The 12,025-nt window shown below is 38.3% G+C and overlaps 2 protein-coding genes across 4 annotated transcripts; one reads left to right on the top strand and one right to left on the bottom strand.

The window, feature by feature from the left end:
- Window positions 1-1,355: 1,355 nt before the first annotated feature.
- LOC107038789 (eukaryotic translation initiation factor 4E type 3) lies at window positions 1,356-3,956 on the bottom strand. The gene is made up of 6 exons (XM_015258065.2): window positions 3,458-3,956; window positions 3,278-3,398; window positions 2,797-2,904; window positions 2,505-2,627; window positions 2,085-2,184; window positions 1,356-1,636 (listed from the first exon to the last, which is right to left on the bottom strand). The coding sequence occupies exons 1-6, from the start codon at window positions 3,586-3,588 to the stop codon at window positions 1,602-1,604; spliced, it is 618 nt and encodes a 205-aa protein (XP_015113551.1). The 5' UTR covers window positions 3,589-3,956; the 3' UTR covers window positions 1,356-1,601.
- Window positions 3,957-4,446: 490 nt separating this feature from the next.
- Window positions 4,447-11,838, top strand: LOC107040421 (serine/threonine-protein kinase 11-interacting protein). 3 transcript variants are annotated; one of them, XM_015260516.2, is made up of 9 exons: window positions 4,447-4,748; window positions 5,519-7,495; window positions 7,876-8,085; window positions 8,669-8,737; window positions 9,273-9,408; window positions 9,723-9,847; window positions 9,940-10,113; window positions 10,297-11,099; window positions 11,348-11,838. In XM_015260516.2, the coding sequence occupies exons 2-9, from the start codon at window positions 5,533-5,535 to the stop codon at window positions 11,546-11,548; spliced, it is 3,681 nt and encodes a 1,226-aa protein (XP_015116002.1). In that variant the 5' UTR covers window positions 4,447-4,748; window positions 5,519-5,532; the 3' UTR covers window positions 11,549-11,838. The 3 variants fall into 3 exon arrangements, with proteins under 3 accessions (XP_015116002.1, XP_015115996.1, XP_015116009.1); XM_015260510.2 differs by having other exon boundaries at window positions 8,669-8,755; XM_015260523.2 differs by lacking the exon at window positions 8,669-8,737.
- Window positions 11,839-12,025: the final 187 nt, after the last annotated feature.

Genomic DNA, 12,025 nt, shown 5'->3' with positions numbered 1-12,025 from the left:
TAGTCCCCTAACCGGAGAGTTATAGCGAAATGTATCGTCATTCAGAAAACACGTAAATATTGATTAAAAAGTTGTGGTAAAAATCAATTTTATCACCAATTATCGAAAATTAATGATTATGATGATGATCTGTAGTAAAATTTTATGAATGTTCCGAGTGTTTTCATGGGAACGATGTTTACGGAAATTCAGTCTAAGGTATTGTACAGAAATTTAAATTTCCTGTAATAATTCGGGATTTGAATAAATTTTTTAATCATTTTTAAAAATAATTTTTCAAATTGACAACACATCATTTAATTAAAACCTCATTTTTAATCTGACTCGGTCATTAAAAAAATTGGATTGATAAAAGCTGCGGAATATTTCTATTTTTATTGAATAAATCCTATAATAAATCGGGATGTGAATAATTTTTTAAACAATTTTTTCCAATAATAATTTTTCGAATTAACAACACATAGTTTAATTAAAACCTTATCATTTGTCAATCTGACTCGATCATTAAAACAATTGGATCTCCAAAAGCTGCGGAATTTTTCAATTTTTATTGAATAAATGAATAAAAAATTACAGTGAATTCTCCCATAAAATGAAGATAACAAAATTTTTGCGATTCAGTAAACCCATCCCCCCCCGATTTGAATTAACTCAAACCGGATTGACATAACTGGCGAATAAATTCCCAGCGCAAACGGAAAATCCACGCGACACTAATGGAATTTGACGGTACATCACTAAAATGATTAGAATTTCTGTTAGACGCCAGACGTCTGGCGACGTATCCGCGGGACCAAGTGCGGTCGTGAATACTGTTTTAGAAAAAATCTGGTATGTCATAAAAATCCCGGCGTGAGAACATAAAAATGGAAAGAATGAAACTCGTTCGATTAATCAATCGAGGAAATTCCAAAAAGCGTTGCCCACATACCTCCGGGGAATACTGAGATGTTTAGCGTATCAGAGGCTGCGGTATTATTTATACGAAGGCTGTATGATAATCCTACGGTCTGATGAAAGTTGAAAATAACACTCGGGATGCAAATCGAGGAATTTCTGATGGGATGAATGCACTGGAGAAATGGTAAAATGTGTCAATCTTGAAATAGCCCCAAGATATTTTCGAGTGTTGGGTCTGCGATAAACTGCCTAAACAATTCTTTTTGACATACTGCACTGGATTTATTTTGAAATTCTATTAAAAATTCTATTCGTTTTTGCCCGATTCTATTAGGGAATTCCCCAATAAAACGGGTTAGTTTAAATATGTAGTAAAAAATAAATTATAATAATATTAATAGTGATAATATTAATAAATTACTAGTGTAAAATAACAAGTAAAAAAATCTCTTACGTTTTCTTGTCTTTTCTCAATCGATTTTTTTATTATCACAAAATAACATGTACAAGGACGATTATAAACACTTCTGCGGATGAACAAGCCATTAAACATCAATAATCTCTGTTAAATTTAAAAAATTTTCAATTAATAATTTTTTTTCATCGCCGTGGAAGAAATAGAGTTCATTGATTTTATTTGAACAGTGGTAATTGACATTATTAAGCAGCCTGTACATTGTTCGTCGTTCTCGATCATGATTTTAGTGGCGATTGTACGCGTGATGTGCCTGGTGTGCTGCAAGAATAATCGAAATCAAAATTAATTGGAATATCTTAATTTCTCCTGAAAATTGTATTAATTTTTTTCTGCCGATTCTTTTCTTTTTAACGTGAATACGTCTGTTTTCACTATGGAAGAGGGCATTTAGGGGGAAAAGTCCTTATGGCTCCTAATCGGCAGTGGCGCCATCTGTCGGAATTCTAGAAAAATCCATAATTTTCTAGAAAATTCCAGATTTTTCTAGCAAATTTCAGATTTTGCTGGAAAAGTTCAGATTTTTCTAGAAAATTCTCCATTTTTTTTATAGAAAATTTCGAATAGAAAATATGTCATAGAAAAAATCACTAGAATTTCATCTTTTGAAATTCGCAGATAAGTTGCGGAATTTTTAAACAGAACCAGCTAATACCTAATAGAAAGTTTGCTACGTTTTTTATGTTTTTTTTGTACGCGAAATACTCACGCTTGTAGAACTGGGCAGCAAAATTGACGTCTGGCAGGAGATCATGAACTTTTTGGAGTATTTTTGACTCTGGGGCTAGTGATGCATCGACATTCCAAATCTGAGAAGATTTAATGTGTGGAACTGATTAATTAATGGGTACAACTCAATACCATCTCGATTTCTCCAGTAATTTATGATGGTTGAATGTGAATAGAGGAATTGAGCTGCTCTGTAATATTCAGGGAGTAGTGGCATGCAATATTAGTTTAGAATTTTCAAAACGTTCTTAATTTCTGTGTTTCGAAGCCTTCTCTTCCACATGAGAACCAACTGACATTTGTTTCGGGAAGCCTCATTTCTCGCTTATTTATTTTAAATCTTGATCATTAATTCCATTTGTATCCAAAAATAACAGACTGCTATTTTGGAAATACACACCTGTATCAAATCATCCCTATCTCTGATGGAGACTGTGACCCCACAGACCTCATCTCCATCAGCCACGCAGTCATCGAATTGCTCCCCAATTGCGGCAACCACTACTTCCTTCCACACTCTTTCCTGCAGAATTTAAGGATTAGATAAAAAAAAAGAAAGCATTAAATTCACCGAAATTATCGTACGAATATTTCCGAATCAATTGGATTGGAAATTTCCTACGAGAGAGTCTTGTAAGATTCTTTTTCTAAACCTCTCTCGTCTCCAGACATTCACAAAAAAGAATACTCACCGTATCACTCTTACGACACTTGAGCCTCCAAGTCCCACCCTTTTGATTAGCACTCTCCTCCCAGAGCGGCGGTCTCCCATCCCTCATCAAATGATAACTGTATTTAATCTAAAAAAAATTAAAATTCATTCGTCATTACACGCACGACAAAATTAGAAAATTATGTAGAAGGATTCCCAAAGAAAAAATTGCATAAAATGATTAAATTGGTTGTTCTCACTAAAATAGTTTATTTGAACATTTTAGTTGAGAAAAAACTTTTAAAATACCCTTAAAAACTCTGAGAATATTTACATTTATTTATAAATAGTTTGTTATTTATGAATAAATGTAAATATTCTCTGATTCACATTTATTTATAAATAACGAACTATTTACAAATAAAAAATAATGATCCTTTTTTATACAGAAAAAAATCATGAATTGTTTTAACATATAGTGAGAGAATTTCAACAACGATAACAAGATTTTAGATATTCACCTGAATTTCACTAGCCTTCGGAATGTTATTGTAAACCGACCAGAACCCCAATATCGTTTCAACAGTGTAAATTTCCTTGAGATTGTCCTTGTACTCTGCCATAGTGGTGCCAGGAATAGCTCTTCATTGACAACAACAATCACTTAGTCGATGAAAAAATAATAATCGAAGTGCTCTTACTTGTCCAGCCAGAAGGTCCATGCTGACTGCAGGGGTTTGTCCTCACTCTCCAGCCCCTCGCCGGCATTCACCGGAGCTCCTGACACACTGACAGGTGATCCATCAACTGTTTTGGCCCCCAACCCAGCCATTATTCGGTATTAACCCCGAGTACCAGCGTATTCACTCACTCGAGGCTTTTTATCTCGAGATGATCATGTGACGAAGGTCGACAACAAGAAATTCAGGGACTACGTCTATTTGTTGTATCGAAGTCGGATGGAAAAACAGTAGAAATGGCGACTGCTAGCAATTAAAGATGAATAATAATGGGGGATTGATCTGATGAAGACATTTCAGAGGGTTCTGATGGAGAGAGATGATGATGGGAATGTGAAATTTTGGGAAGTGATGGATTAGGAATTGTTTATTTGTGATGATGATGATGATGGAATGGATGGATAGTGAGAAATGGAGTTTGAGCTTTTGCAAAATGTGAGGATGGATGGGAAGAGGCACAGGGCGCCATCCGGCGAGTCGCGTCTGAAGAAAATTCTGTTGAAGTTTTTATTAAAAATTATCCATTAGTTTTGGGAAAATTCTATTGAAAAAAAAATTCAACAGAAATGTTCAATGCAAAATATTTTATCTCAACTGAATTGTTTTTCCAACCGCTTGTATTCATATTGTATTCAATTTCTCCTGCTATTCCAGATTTTTGCCATTATTATTCTTAACATTAATTTCACCGATGAAGAATTGAAAATGCCGCGTGTTTTTTTTTGTGAATAACTTCGTGTCACATATTGACCAATCAGAATTAAGGATTAGCGGTCAGGCACTTTCGAGATATTTTGATATAAAACAACTTCACGTTTCTTTCATCTTTAGTAAATAGGATAAATAGGAAAATCTCTTCGTTTTTATTTTCTGTTTTACCACTTGAGCACTCAATTCTCAAAATCGCCAGATAAAACAGGCTAGACCTGATCATATGGGCGTACGTAGTCAACAAAAATATAAACACAACCAACACTTCCCCAAATGCACAGACACAAAGAACAACTTTCAGTTGGAGTTGATTCATCGTAAGTGGAACACGGGAATGATATTGAAACTCGTTAGAATTTCGTCGAATAAACCGAGTGCCAATTGACCGTGAGGAAATAAGGGAATATACAATGCTGGTGTGAACAAAGCATCCGATGGAGAATTATCACTCCATTATATAATGAGAGGATCAATTTGTCAATATTCCAATATTGTGTCAGAAAATATTTTTACATTGTCAGCATATATTTGTGAACTACGCGTGAGTATTTTTCATCGCCCAATTCTTTTGTCTGTTCATCTCATAATTACATGGCACACCCAGAAATAATTCTATAGACAGGTTCTATAGGGGTTTTTCGTGGAAAATGGACTTGTCTAGGGATGACGCCTGTTAAAAAATCATTTTTCATGACGAAATAGTCTAGGAATTTCAGAGGAATATTTGGGTGAATTTCTAGCCTCTACAAGCGATGATTTTGTGAATTTTCAGAGGAATTTTCAGGAATTTGATTGTTGCTTAGGATATTTTTACAGGCGATATATGAAAATCTGTAAATATCTAGAATTTATAGATTAGTCCCTGTAAAATAATCGGAGCATTAGCGGAAATATTTCCTGTAGAAGCTCAAAATCTCCAGAAACCTCCTGAGAATTTCTATAATTGTAATAAGAAAAAAAGAAAAAAAATTATGACTATGAATTTTCTATAGAAAAAAATAGATTTCAGTACAGAATCTGGTGAGATTGAATTTCTGTAGTCCATCATCTTGATACACTATAAAACAAAATAAAAAATATCAGAGATTTATTTTTTTCATTAAAAAAAATTGTTAAAAATAAAAAAATCACCTGAAAAATAGAAGACATTTCCAATCCCCCATCGCTCCTAAACCTTTCACCCTTCATCGAGACAAAAAAAAACGTGTCTACTATTTTCCCCTCAATTTTCATCCCCAAATATCAATTCAATAACTCTATTTCGCGAGAAAGAACAATTAAACAAAAAAACCCATGGAATTCTCATTCCAGCCATAATTCGCACAATGTCAGTCCCAAAAATAGGCATGCCAAGCATGCAGGAGATCCTGGAGCTGGCTGGTCTCCTGCGAAAGAACGGAGACCAAGTCCTCAACGGCACCAGCAAGCTCTCCCTCTCCACAAAGCTCCTCCACAACCTGAACGACGCCTTCTCCCTGATCGTGGACGACTCGAAGGACTTGGAGAGTTCCTTCCAGGTCTGCAACAGCTCGGAGATAGAAGTCTTCAGAGACCTGAAGTTCCTCCACGACTTTGTTCAGAAGACGATCTCCCTGAAGGTCTCCCAGACGCCCATCGACCCCAAGACCTCCATAGACATCACAAAATTCCGTCACTTGAAGTACCTGGAGCTCCAGAAGGTCTGCATAGACCTGGTGACTGGTATCCAAGGGGTGCGAGGCCAGCTGGAGTCAATCTCCTGCACAGGGGGAGGTGGAGTTGGCTCGATAGGTCGTCTCCTGACAGCTTGTGGTGGCGACGCAGGTGTTGGCTTCGTCTGGGCCTCCCTGAAGCGCCTCTCGCTGCCCTACAACGGCCTCGGGAGGCTCGACAAGTCCCTGGAGCTGGCGCCCTGGCTGCAGACCCTCGACCTGAGCCACAATTTCATATCAACAGCCGGGGAAATCGACTGCCTCCCCAGTCTCAAACACGTGAACTTCGGTTACAACAAATTGGAGAATGTCCCCAGGTTCAATCGAGGGACTTATCGAACCCTCCAGACCCTCGTCCTCAAGAACAACTACGTGGAAACGTTGAGTGGCCTCCAGGGGCTCGACTGCTTGGCCGAGCTGGACCTGTCCTTCAACTGTCTCGCTGATCACTCGGTCCTCTGGCCCCTGGAGACGATGACTGCTCTGCTGTGGGTGACACTGGAGGGCAATCCTCTGTCCTATCACCTTCGCCACAGGACCCTGACAATCAAACATCTCAACTCGTCGTTAGCTGAAAGCAAGTTCGTTCTGGATCATTCACCCCTGTCGAAGTCTGAGAAGCTTCTGTTGTCTGAGAACAGGCTCTTCACGATGAGGTCTGTCCCCTCGCCCTGTAAAGAAGATCTGTCGAACTCTTTTTGTTGCTCAGTCAACTCCGATTCAAACACCTCTGAGATCATCACCTCCCAGATGACGGATTCCTTGAACAGCATGGAGAGGTCCTTCGTCAAGAGGAGGAGGCAGAATGTCATGGAGGCTGTTATCGCTGATGATGAGAAGGTCGAGGAGAGCTTGAGTGAGAGTGCCAGGGAGAGGTCGTACCTCGAGACGTCGATGGAGCACCTGGAGACGAAGAAGAAGATTCTGGCGTTGAGGGAGAAGTTCGGGGGGGAAAGGTGGCTGAGCAGTGATGCGGGGAGTTTTGTTCAGGATATCATGGGGATCGAGAGGAATATTCTGGCGTCGACACCTTCCATTGACAGCCCTGTCTCTGCTGCAATTGGGGATTCAGCAGCTGGGGATCATCGAATCATTGAGGATATTGGAGAAAATCCTGGGGAAGGGACTGAGGAAAATGAAGAGTCCAGTGAGGAAGTTGGGGGGAGAGTCGAGGGGGGGAGGATAGAGTCTTATGACCCTGAGGAGGAGAAGGGACAGCTCTTCCTGGTCCAGAAGAAGAGGGAGAATGAGGAGCTGGAGGAGTTGTTCCTCGTTATCACTGCTGAGGACGTCAAGGAGAGGGACTCCATCACTGGGAGGATCAAGTACAGGTGGTCCACAGAGACGGTTTTGTCTTGTGTCATGGGAAGGGGAGAGACTCCCACCATTGATTTTATCTTTGATACTACCAGGAGGGATCGACAGACCAGAACTTATCTCGTGGAGGCTGACGACGCTGGGAAAATTGTGAAGACTGTTTGTGAGTTCATTAAGGCGAGACCCATTTTACTGAAGGTCTTCAAGTGCATGAAGTGCTCGACACATTTCTCACAGGATCCAGATTGCTTCCTGGGGGTGTCAACTGTTCCTGTGGCGAGTGAGTAAAATTTTGAGAAGATAATTTTTTTTTTATGATTCTGGGAATTTCTCTGGGGAAGAGAGTTGGGGAGAAATTATTTTTTATTTGCAAATTGAGTGCATCAAATTTTGACGACGAAAATTTACTCATTGTTCTGCGAATGTCGCAGGGAGGAAGGGGTTTAGCAGAAAATGTCGTAAGATATTTTTTGTAGAGAATTTTATGGGGTAGGTAAAATATTTTTAGGAATTTGTCTCTAAATCAACTGGTTAACGAGATATTTACGGAATAAACTGCACAAAATGACAAAGGCCTAAAAATTTCCAAAATAATTTCGTCAGTTTTGGTGAATTTTAATCCATTCTTTGCTATTTCATCTTCAAAATGATGTTCTTCAGGTATGAAGCCCCCCACGTGTCCCTCGTGCAAGAGCACTCTAGTAATCCAAACCGACGAGCTATTGACATCAGACGGAGAGAATGTAAAGGACTTAGACGAGATTAAACCAGACAATCAAAAGTCCAATCGCGACAGGTCTGAAGTGACGAGAGACACCGATGAGAGTCAGTCAGCTAATCTGAAACACTCCGCCTCGCACTCGAGTATCGGTGAGTATCAGATAAAGCAGTTGCATGAGACTGTTTTCCTAGAAGAATGACGATAAAAATCACATTACTGCATTGATCAGTGCAGCTGCTTTCTCTTTTTTTCTTATTTGCACAGATGATATGCGAAACACTGATAGAATTTAAATTTATTACTTCTAGTTTGGTTTGTCATCTCCATCAATTTATTGTCAGTGAATGAAATAGTCATTTAAGAGATTTAATTAATTTATTAATATATTAATCATTAATGTATTAATCGCACATGTTTTTTTTTGAATGCATCGATTTTTATTTTTCTGTAAAATTTCTTACGTATAAATTTGTTTCTTCTCTTTTTTCCTACAAAAAATCACAGCAGAATAAATTATGCATAAAAGTCGGCATTTATGACATTTTTATATCTTTCAATGGAAATTCTAAAAAACACTAATAGAATTGGAATGGAACTTCCTAGCGAAACTCCTAGATTTTCCATTAATTTATTTTTATGCGTGCTGTTTTTTTATATTTATCAACTTATTAATGGCGTTTTGTTCGATTTATTGAATTGGGAATTATATAACATACTAATCCCCCGGTGCAGGTGGAACAGAGGGTGCTATGTCCACTTCTATGGTGTACTCCGACTCTCAAGCCCAAGCCCAAGTCAGCTGTAAGCTTTCAGTCAAAAGTAATTTCACTCTTACAGCACTGTTCATACTCTAAATCGTCAATTATTCACTAATTATTTTACGTAAAAAAATAACAGATCACGGAATCAATAGACTTCTGCATTTAACATACGGACAAATTTCACTGAAAAATCTGGCGAATTCGCTAGAAAATTCTATTGGATTTCTATTGAGATAAAATATCTCAACTTTCTCAACTAGAAAGTTGAGATATTTTCTATGGAAAATGTCTCAATAGAAAAAGTCATATAGAAAAATGAAATTCTACTGATTTTTTCTATAAAACAGTTTCAAAATAATGATTAAAAAAATAACTTGGCATTTTTTATTTAAAAAATGCGTTGTAAAACTTTGAAATTTTTCAATGGGAATTTAATAGAATTTTCTAACGAATTCTCTAGGCTTTTATTTTGAATTGTCATATCATCCACATCACAACGAAACAATCAACATCAGTATCTCAGTGATAGCTGGATATTTATGATTATTACTGATTTTATTTCTGATTGATTTTAGGTTCAGCTACGAGCCTGGAGGAGTCGAGAGAGTCGACCCCTTCTGCAAGCACTGTCGCAAAGAAGTACGAGAGTGATATTGAGGTTCTCAGTAATCCGAGTCAAAGTAGCATTGAGGTGTTGGATGATGGCACCAGGTGAGCGTGAAGAATTTTAAAAAATCCAATAATTTTTTAGATGAAAGTTTCTCAAAATGAGAAATTTTAATGCGGATTATTTAGCAAATATCGCGAGAAGGAAGAGGTTTAGAGCAAAATGTCATAAAACATTTTTTATGGAGAATTTCACAAGCTGTGAAAATGTATTTCTGACATTTTCCTCTAAACCTGAAGGTTTAGGAGATATTAACGAAATACTCTGCATAAAACTTTGAAAAATGAGAAAAAGTGGACTGAGTTCACTGAAATTGACTCTACGAATGATTCAACAGTTTCTTCATTTCAAAACTCAGGTCAACATCGACACCGAGTAGGAAAAGATCCTCAGAGGAGCGGAGAATAGCAGTTGCCCCTACCTTATTAACAATTCCAGACACCACTCCTGTTATGGCGGGTCTAACCGAAAGTAGTTCATCAGGTTCGATCGGAATAATTCAATCACTCTCATTAATAAATCATTAATCACTTCTCATTAGAATTGTCGTGACAATTGGTTGATAATTTCTTCAGGTTCTTTGACTGACAGCATCTGTACTGCGTACGAGAACAGGAATCTCCAGGTCTCCATAGTCTCTGGACAATCTCACAATAACAGAAGTGTGTCTGAGAGTGATAATACATTAGTTGGGAGTGACATCGAGAATATCAACACTCCTGTGTCTAATTTGACGTCAATGCTCGGAGGTAATTATTTTCTATAGACATTTTGAATTATTTCTTTAGTTAAATTAGCGAAAAATAGAGAATTCCATTAATAACTTCATTTTAAATTGAATTTAAATTCCTGAAATTAATTGTTGTTCACTTACTACCCCTAAATTCCCCCAGTTTGATCACTGAAATTAATTCTCTTAAAATCAATGGAAGGTCTCCTGCAGAGCATGAAGATAGGAACGAACCGAGGCTCCCCCTTAAAATCAGACGACGGTCCCGACTTCTCCTCGACGAGCGACATTCAGTACTCGTACACAGACTTCAAGAGTCTGGACCACAGGATCAAGCTGCACCTGATCCTCAACGTTTTCGAGCAGGAGAACGAGGAGCTCGTGTTGCTCCTGAGGTCTGACATACTGATCCGCACGCAAGTGCGTCCCTTCCCAGGGTGCCTGGTCCTCACCACCTCCAAGATATACATCCTGAGGATAACAGGGCCAGAGGGTGAGGACCCCCAACGTTGGCTGCAGAAGGAGATGAGCTGGACGATGGACAGATTGAGGACGTTCTCTCCCCTGCCCTTCAAGCAGGGGCTGGTGGTGGAACTGCAGCAGCCAAATAAGATCGGAGAGGAGCCCTCTAGCCTCACCCTCTTGTGTATCCTCCAGGACTTCCAGAGGACCTCGAACCTACTTCTCTATCTGACGGAATTGTCACTGCCTCCCAGCTGCGAACTGGAGTTTTTGGTCCCTGAGCAGTGCACTGGGGCCATTCACAGTCTCATGGCCTCGTCGAAGTTCAAGAGGGCTGGGGACGCTGTCAGGATCCTTGCTCTGTTCTCGTCAGCTGCTTTGCAACTGGAGAACCAAGAGGTCAAGCCCATCAAGATTGGAGGACTGGTCGTTACGACTTCATCGCTGATCCTGACTGACGATCATGTGCACTGGCTGCTGCCTGATTCCGTGGAGACACCTGTCAAACTCACTGAACAGGGGATCAGTAATTTGATTGAAGTGGTGAGTTGATTGTGGATTTGGAGATTTTCATTTTTAGATTTAAAAGGGGAAATTGTAGGAGAAACATTTTTTCAAATTCAAATGCAGTAATGTTTTCCTCGAGGAAAGTCTCTTCAAATTTAACATCATCACAATAATTTCAGTTTCGTACAACTTTATTTTCATTTTAATTTCCCTTTTGTGCTTTAAAATGAGATAAAATCAGTTGAATTCACATGATATTAATTTCTAAAATGCTCTTTTTTCAGATTTTCAATGAGGAAACGTTGGCCCTGAGTTTCCTCGACGAAGTGGCTGGTGTCGAGGAGCTGTGGACCCTGAAATTCGTCTCCCCAGGTGCAGCAGAGGCTGTGATAAACGCAATCCAGCCCCCCTGGGAGGAGCTCTTCTCAGTTCCCCTTCAAATAACAACAAACTCAACGGAGCATGACGTTGACGAAAAACCCTAGTAAATTTCCCTTCAAATCGTCTACTGCATAATTTATTCAGAATAATATATTTACCGATAACTGAATTGTCAGTCACGGACTAACATGACGTGAGTGTTTTTTTACAGCAAACTTGTCGATTTTTTTTTTTACTCGTGTGTTTGAAGAATCAATTTTTCGATTAGATGATTAATTACGATTGTGTGTGAGGAGCAAGTACGACTCATTTGCATCTGTGATATGTATATTAATCATTGCAATGGTTATTATAAATTGTATATAAAAGATGAATACAAATGTTTGCAATATTATGATGAGTGTTGCCATTATTTTATGCATTTTATTGGACTCTATTGATGAATTCCACAAATTTACAGCTTTTTCTATAGAAAATGTAAAATAGAAATTATTTTATAGAAAAAAATCAGTATTGCGACGTTTTCTACAGAAATTTTACGAAATGAATTTTCTATTTTCCTCATCTTTTCATTTAAAAAG

The sequence above is a fragment of the Diachasma alloeum genome, unplaced genomic scaffold, assembly GCF_001412515.2.
Source record: "Diachasma alloeum isolate Michigan unplaced genomic scaffold, Dall2.0 Dall_scaffold_00178, whole genome shotgun sequence".
NCBI lineage: Eukaryota > Metazoa > Arthropoda > Insecta > Hymenoptera > Braconidae > Diachasma > Diachasma alloeum.
This window is presented reverse-complemented; position numbering and strand designations above follow the sequence as displayed.

Coding starts and splice junctions, on each gene's coding strand:
- LOC107038789 (XM_015258065.2), bottom strand. CDS start 3,588: ATGGCTGGGTTGGGGGCCAAAACAGTTGATGGATCACCTGTCAGTGTG. Junction 2,628..2,796: donor AGTGTCGTAAGAGTGATACG/GTGAGTATTCTT, acceptor TAAATTCTGCAG/GAAAGAGTGTGGAAGGAAGT. Junction 2,185..2,504: donor ATAGGGATGATTTGATACAG/GTGTGTATTTCC, acceptor AAATCTTCTCAG/ATTTGGAATGTCGATGCATC.
- LOC107040421 (XM_015260510.2), top strand. CDS start 5,533: ATGTCAGTCCCAAAAATAGGCATGCCAAGCATGCAGGAGATCCTGGAG. Junction 9,848..9,939: donor AACCGAAAGTAGTTCATCAG/GTTCGATCGGAA, acceptor TAATTTCTTCAG/GTTCTTTGACTGACAGCATC. Junction 11,100..11,347: donor TCAGTAATTTGATTGAAGTG/GTGAGTTGATTG, acceptor CTCTTTTTTCAG/ATTTTCAATGAGGAAACGTT.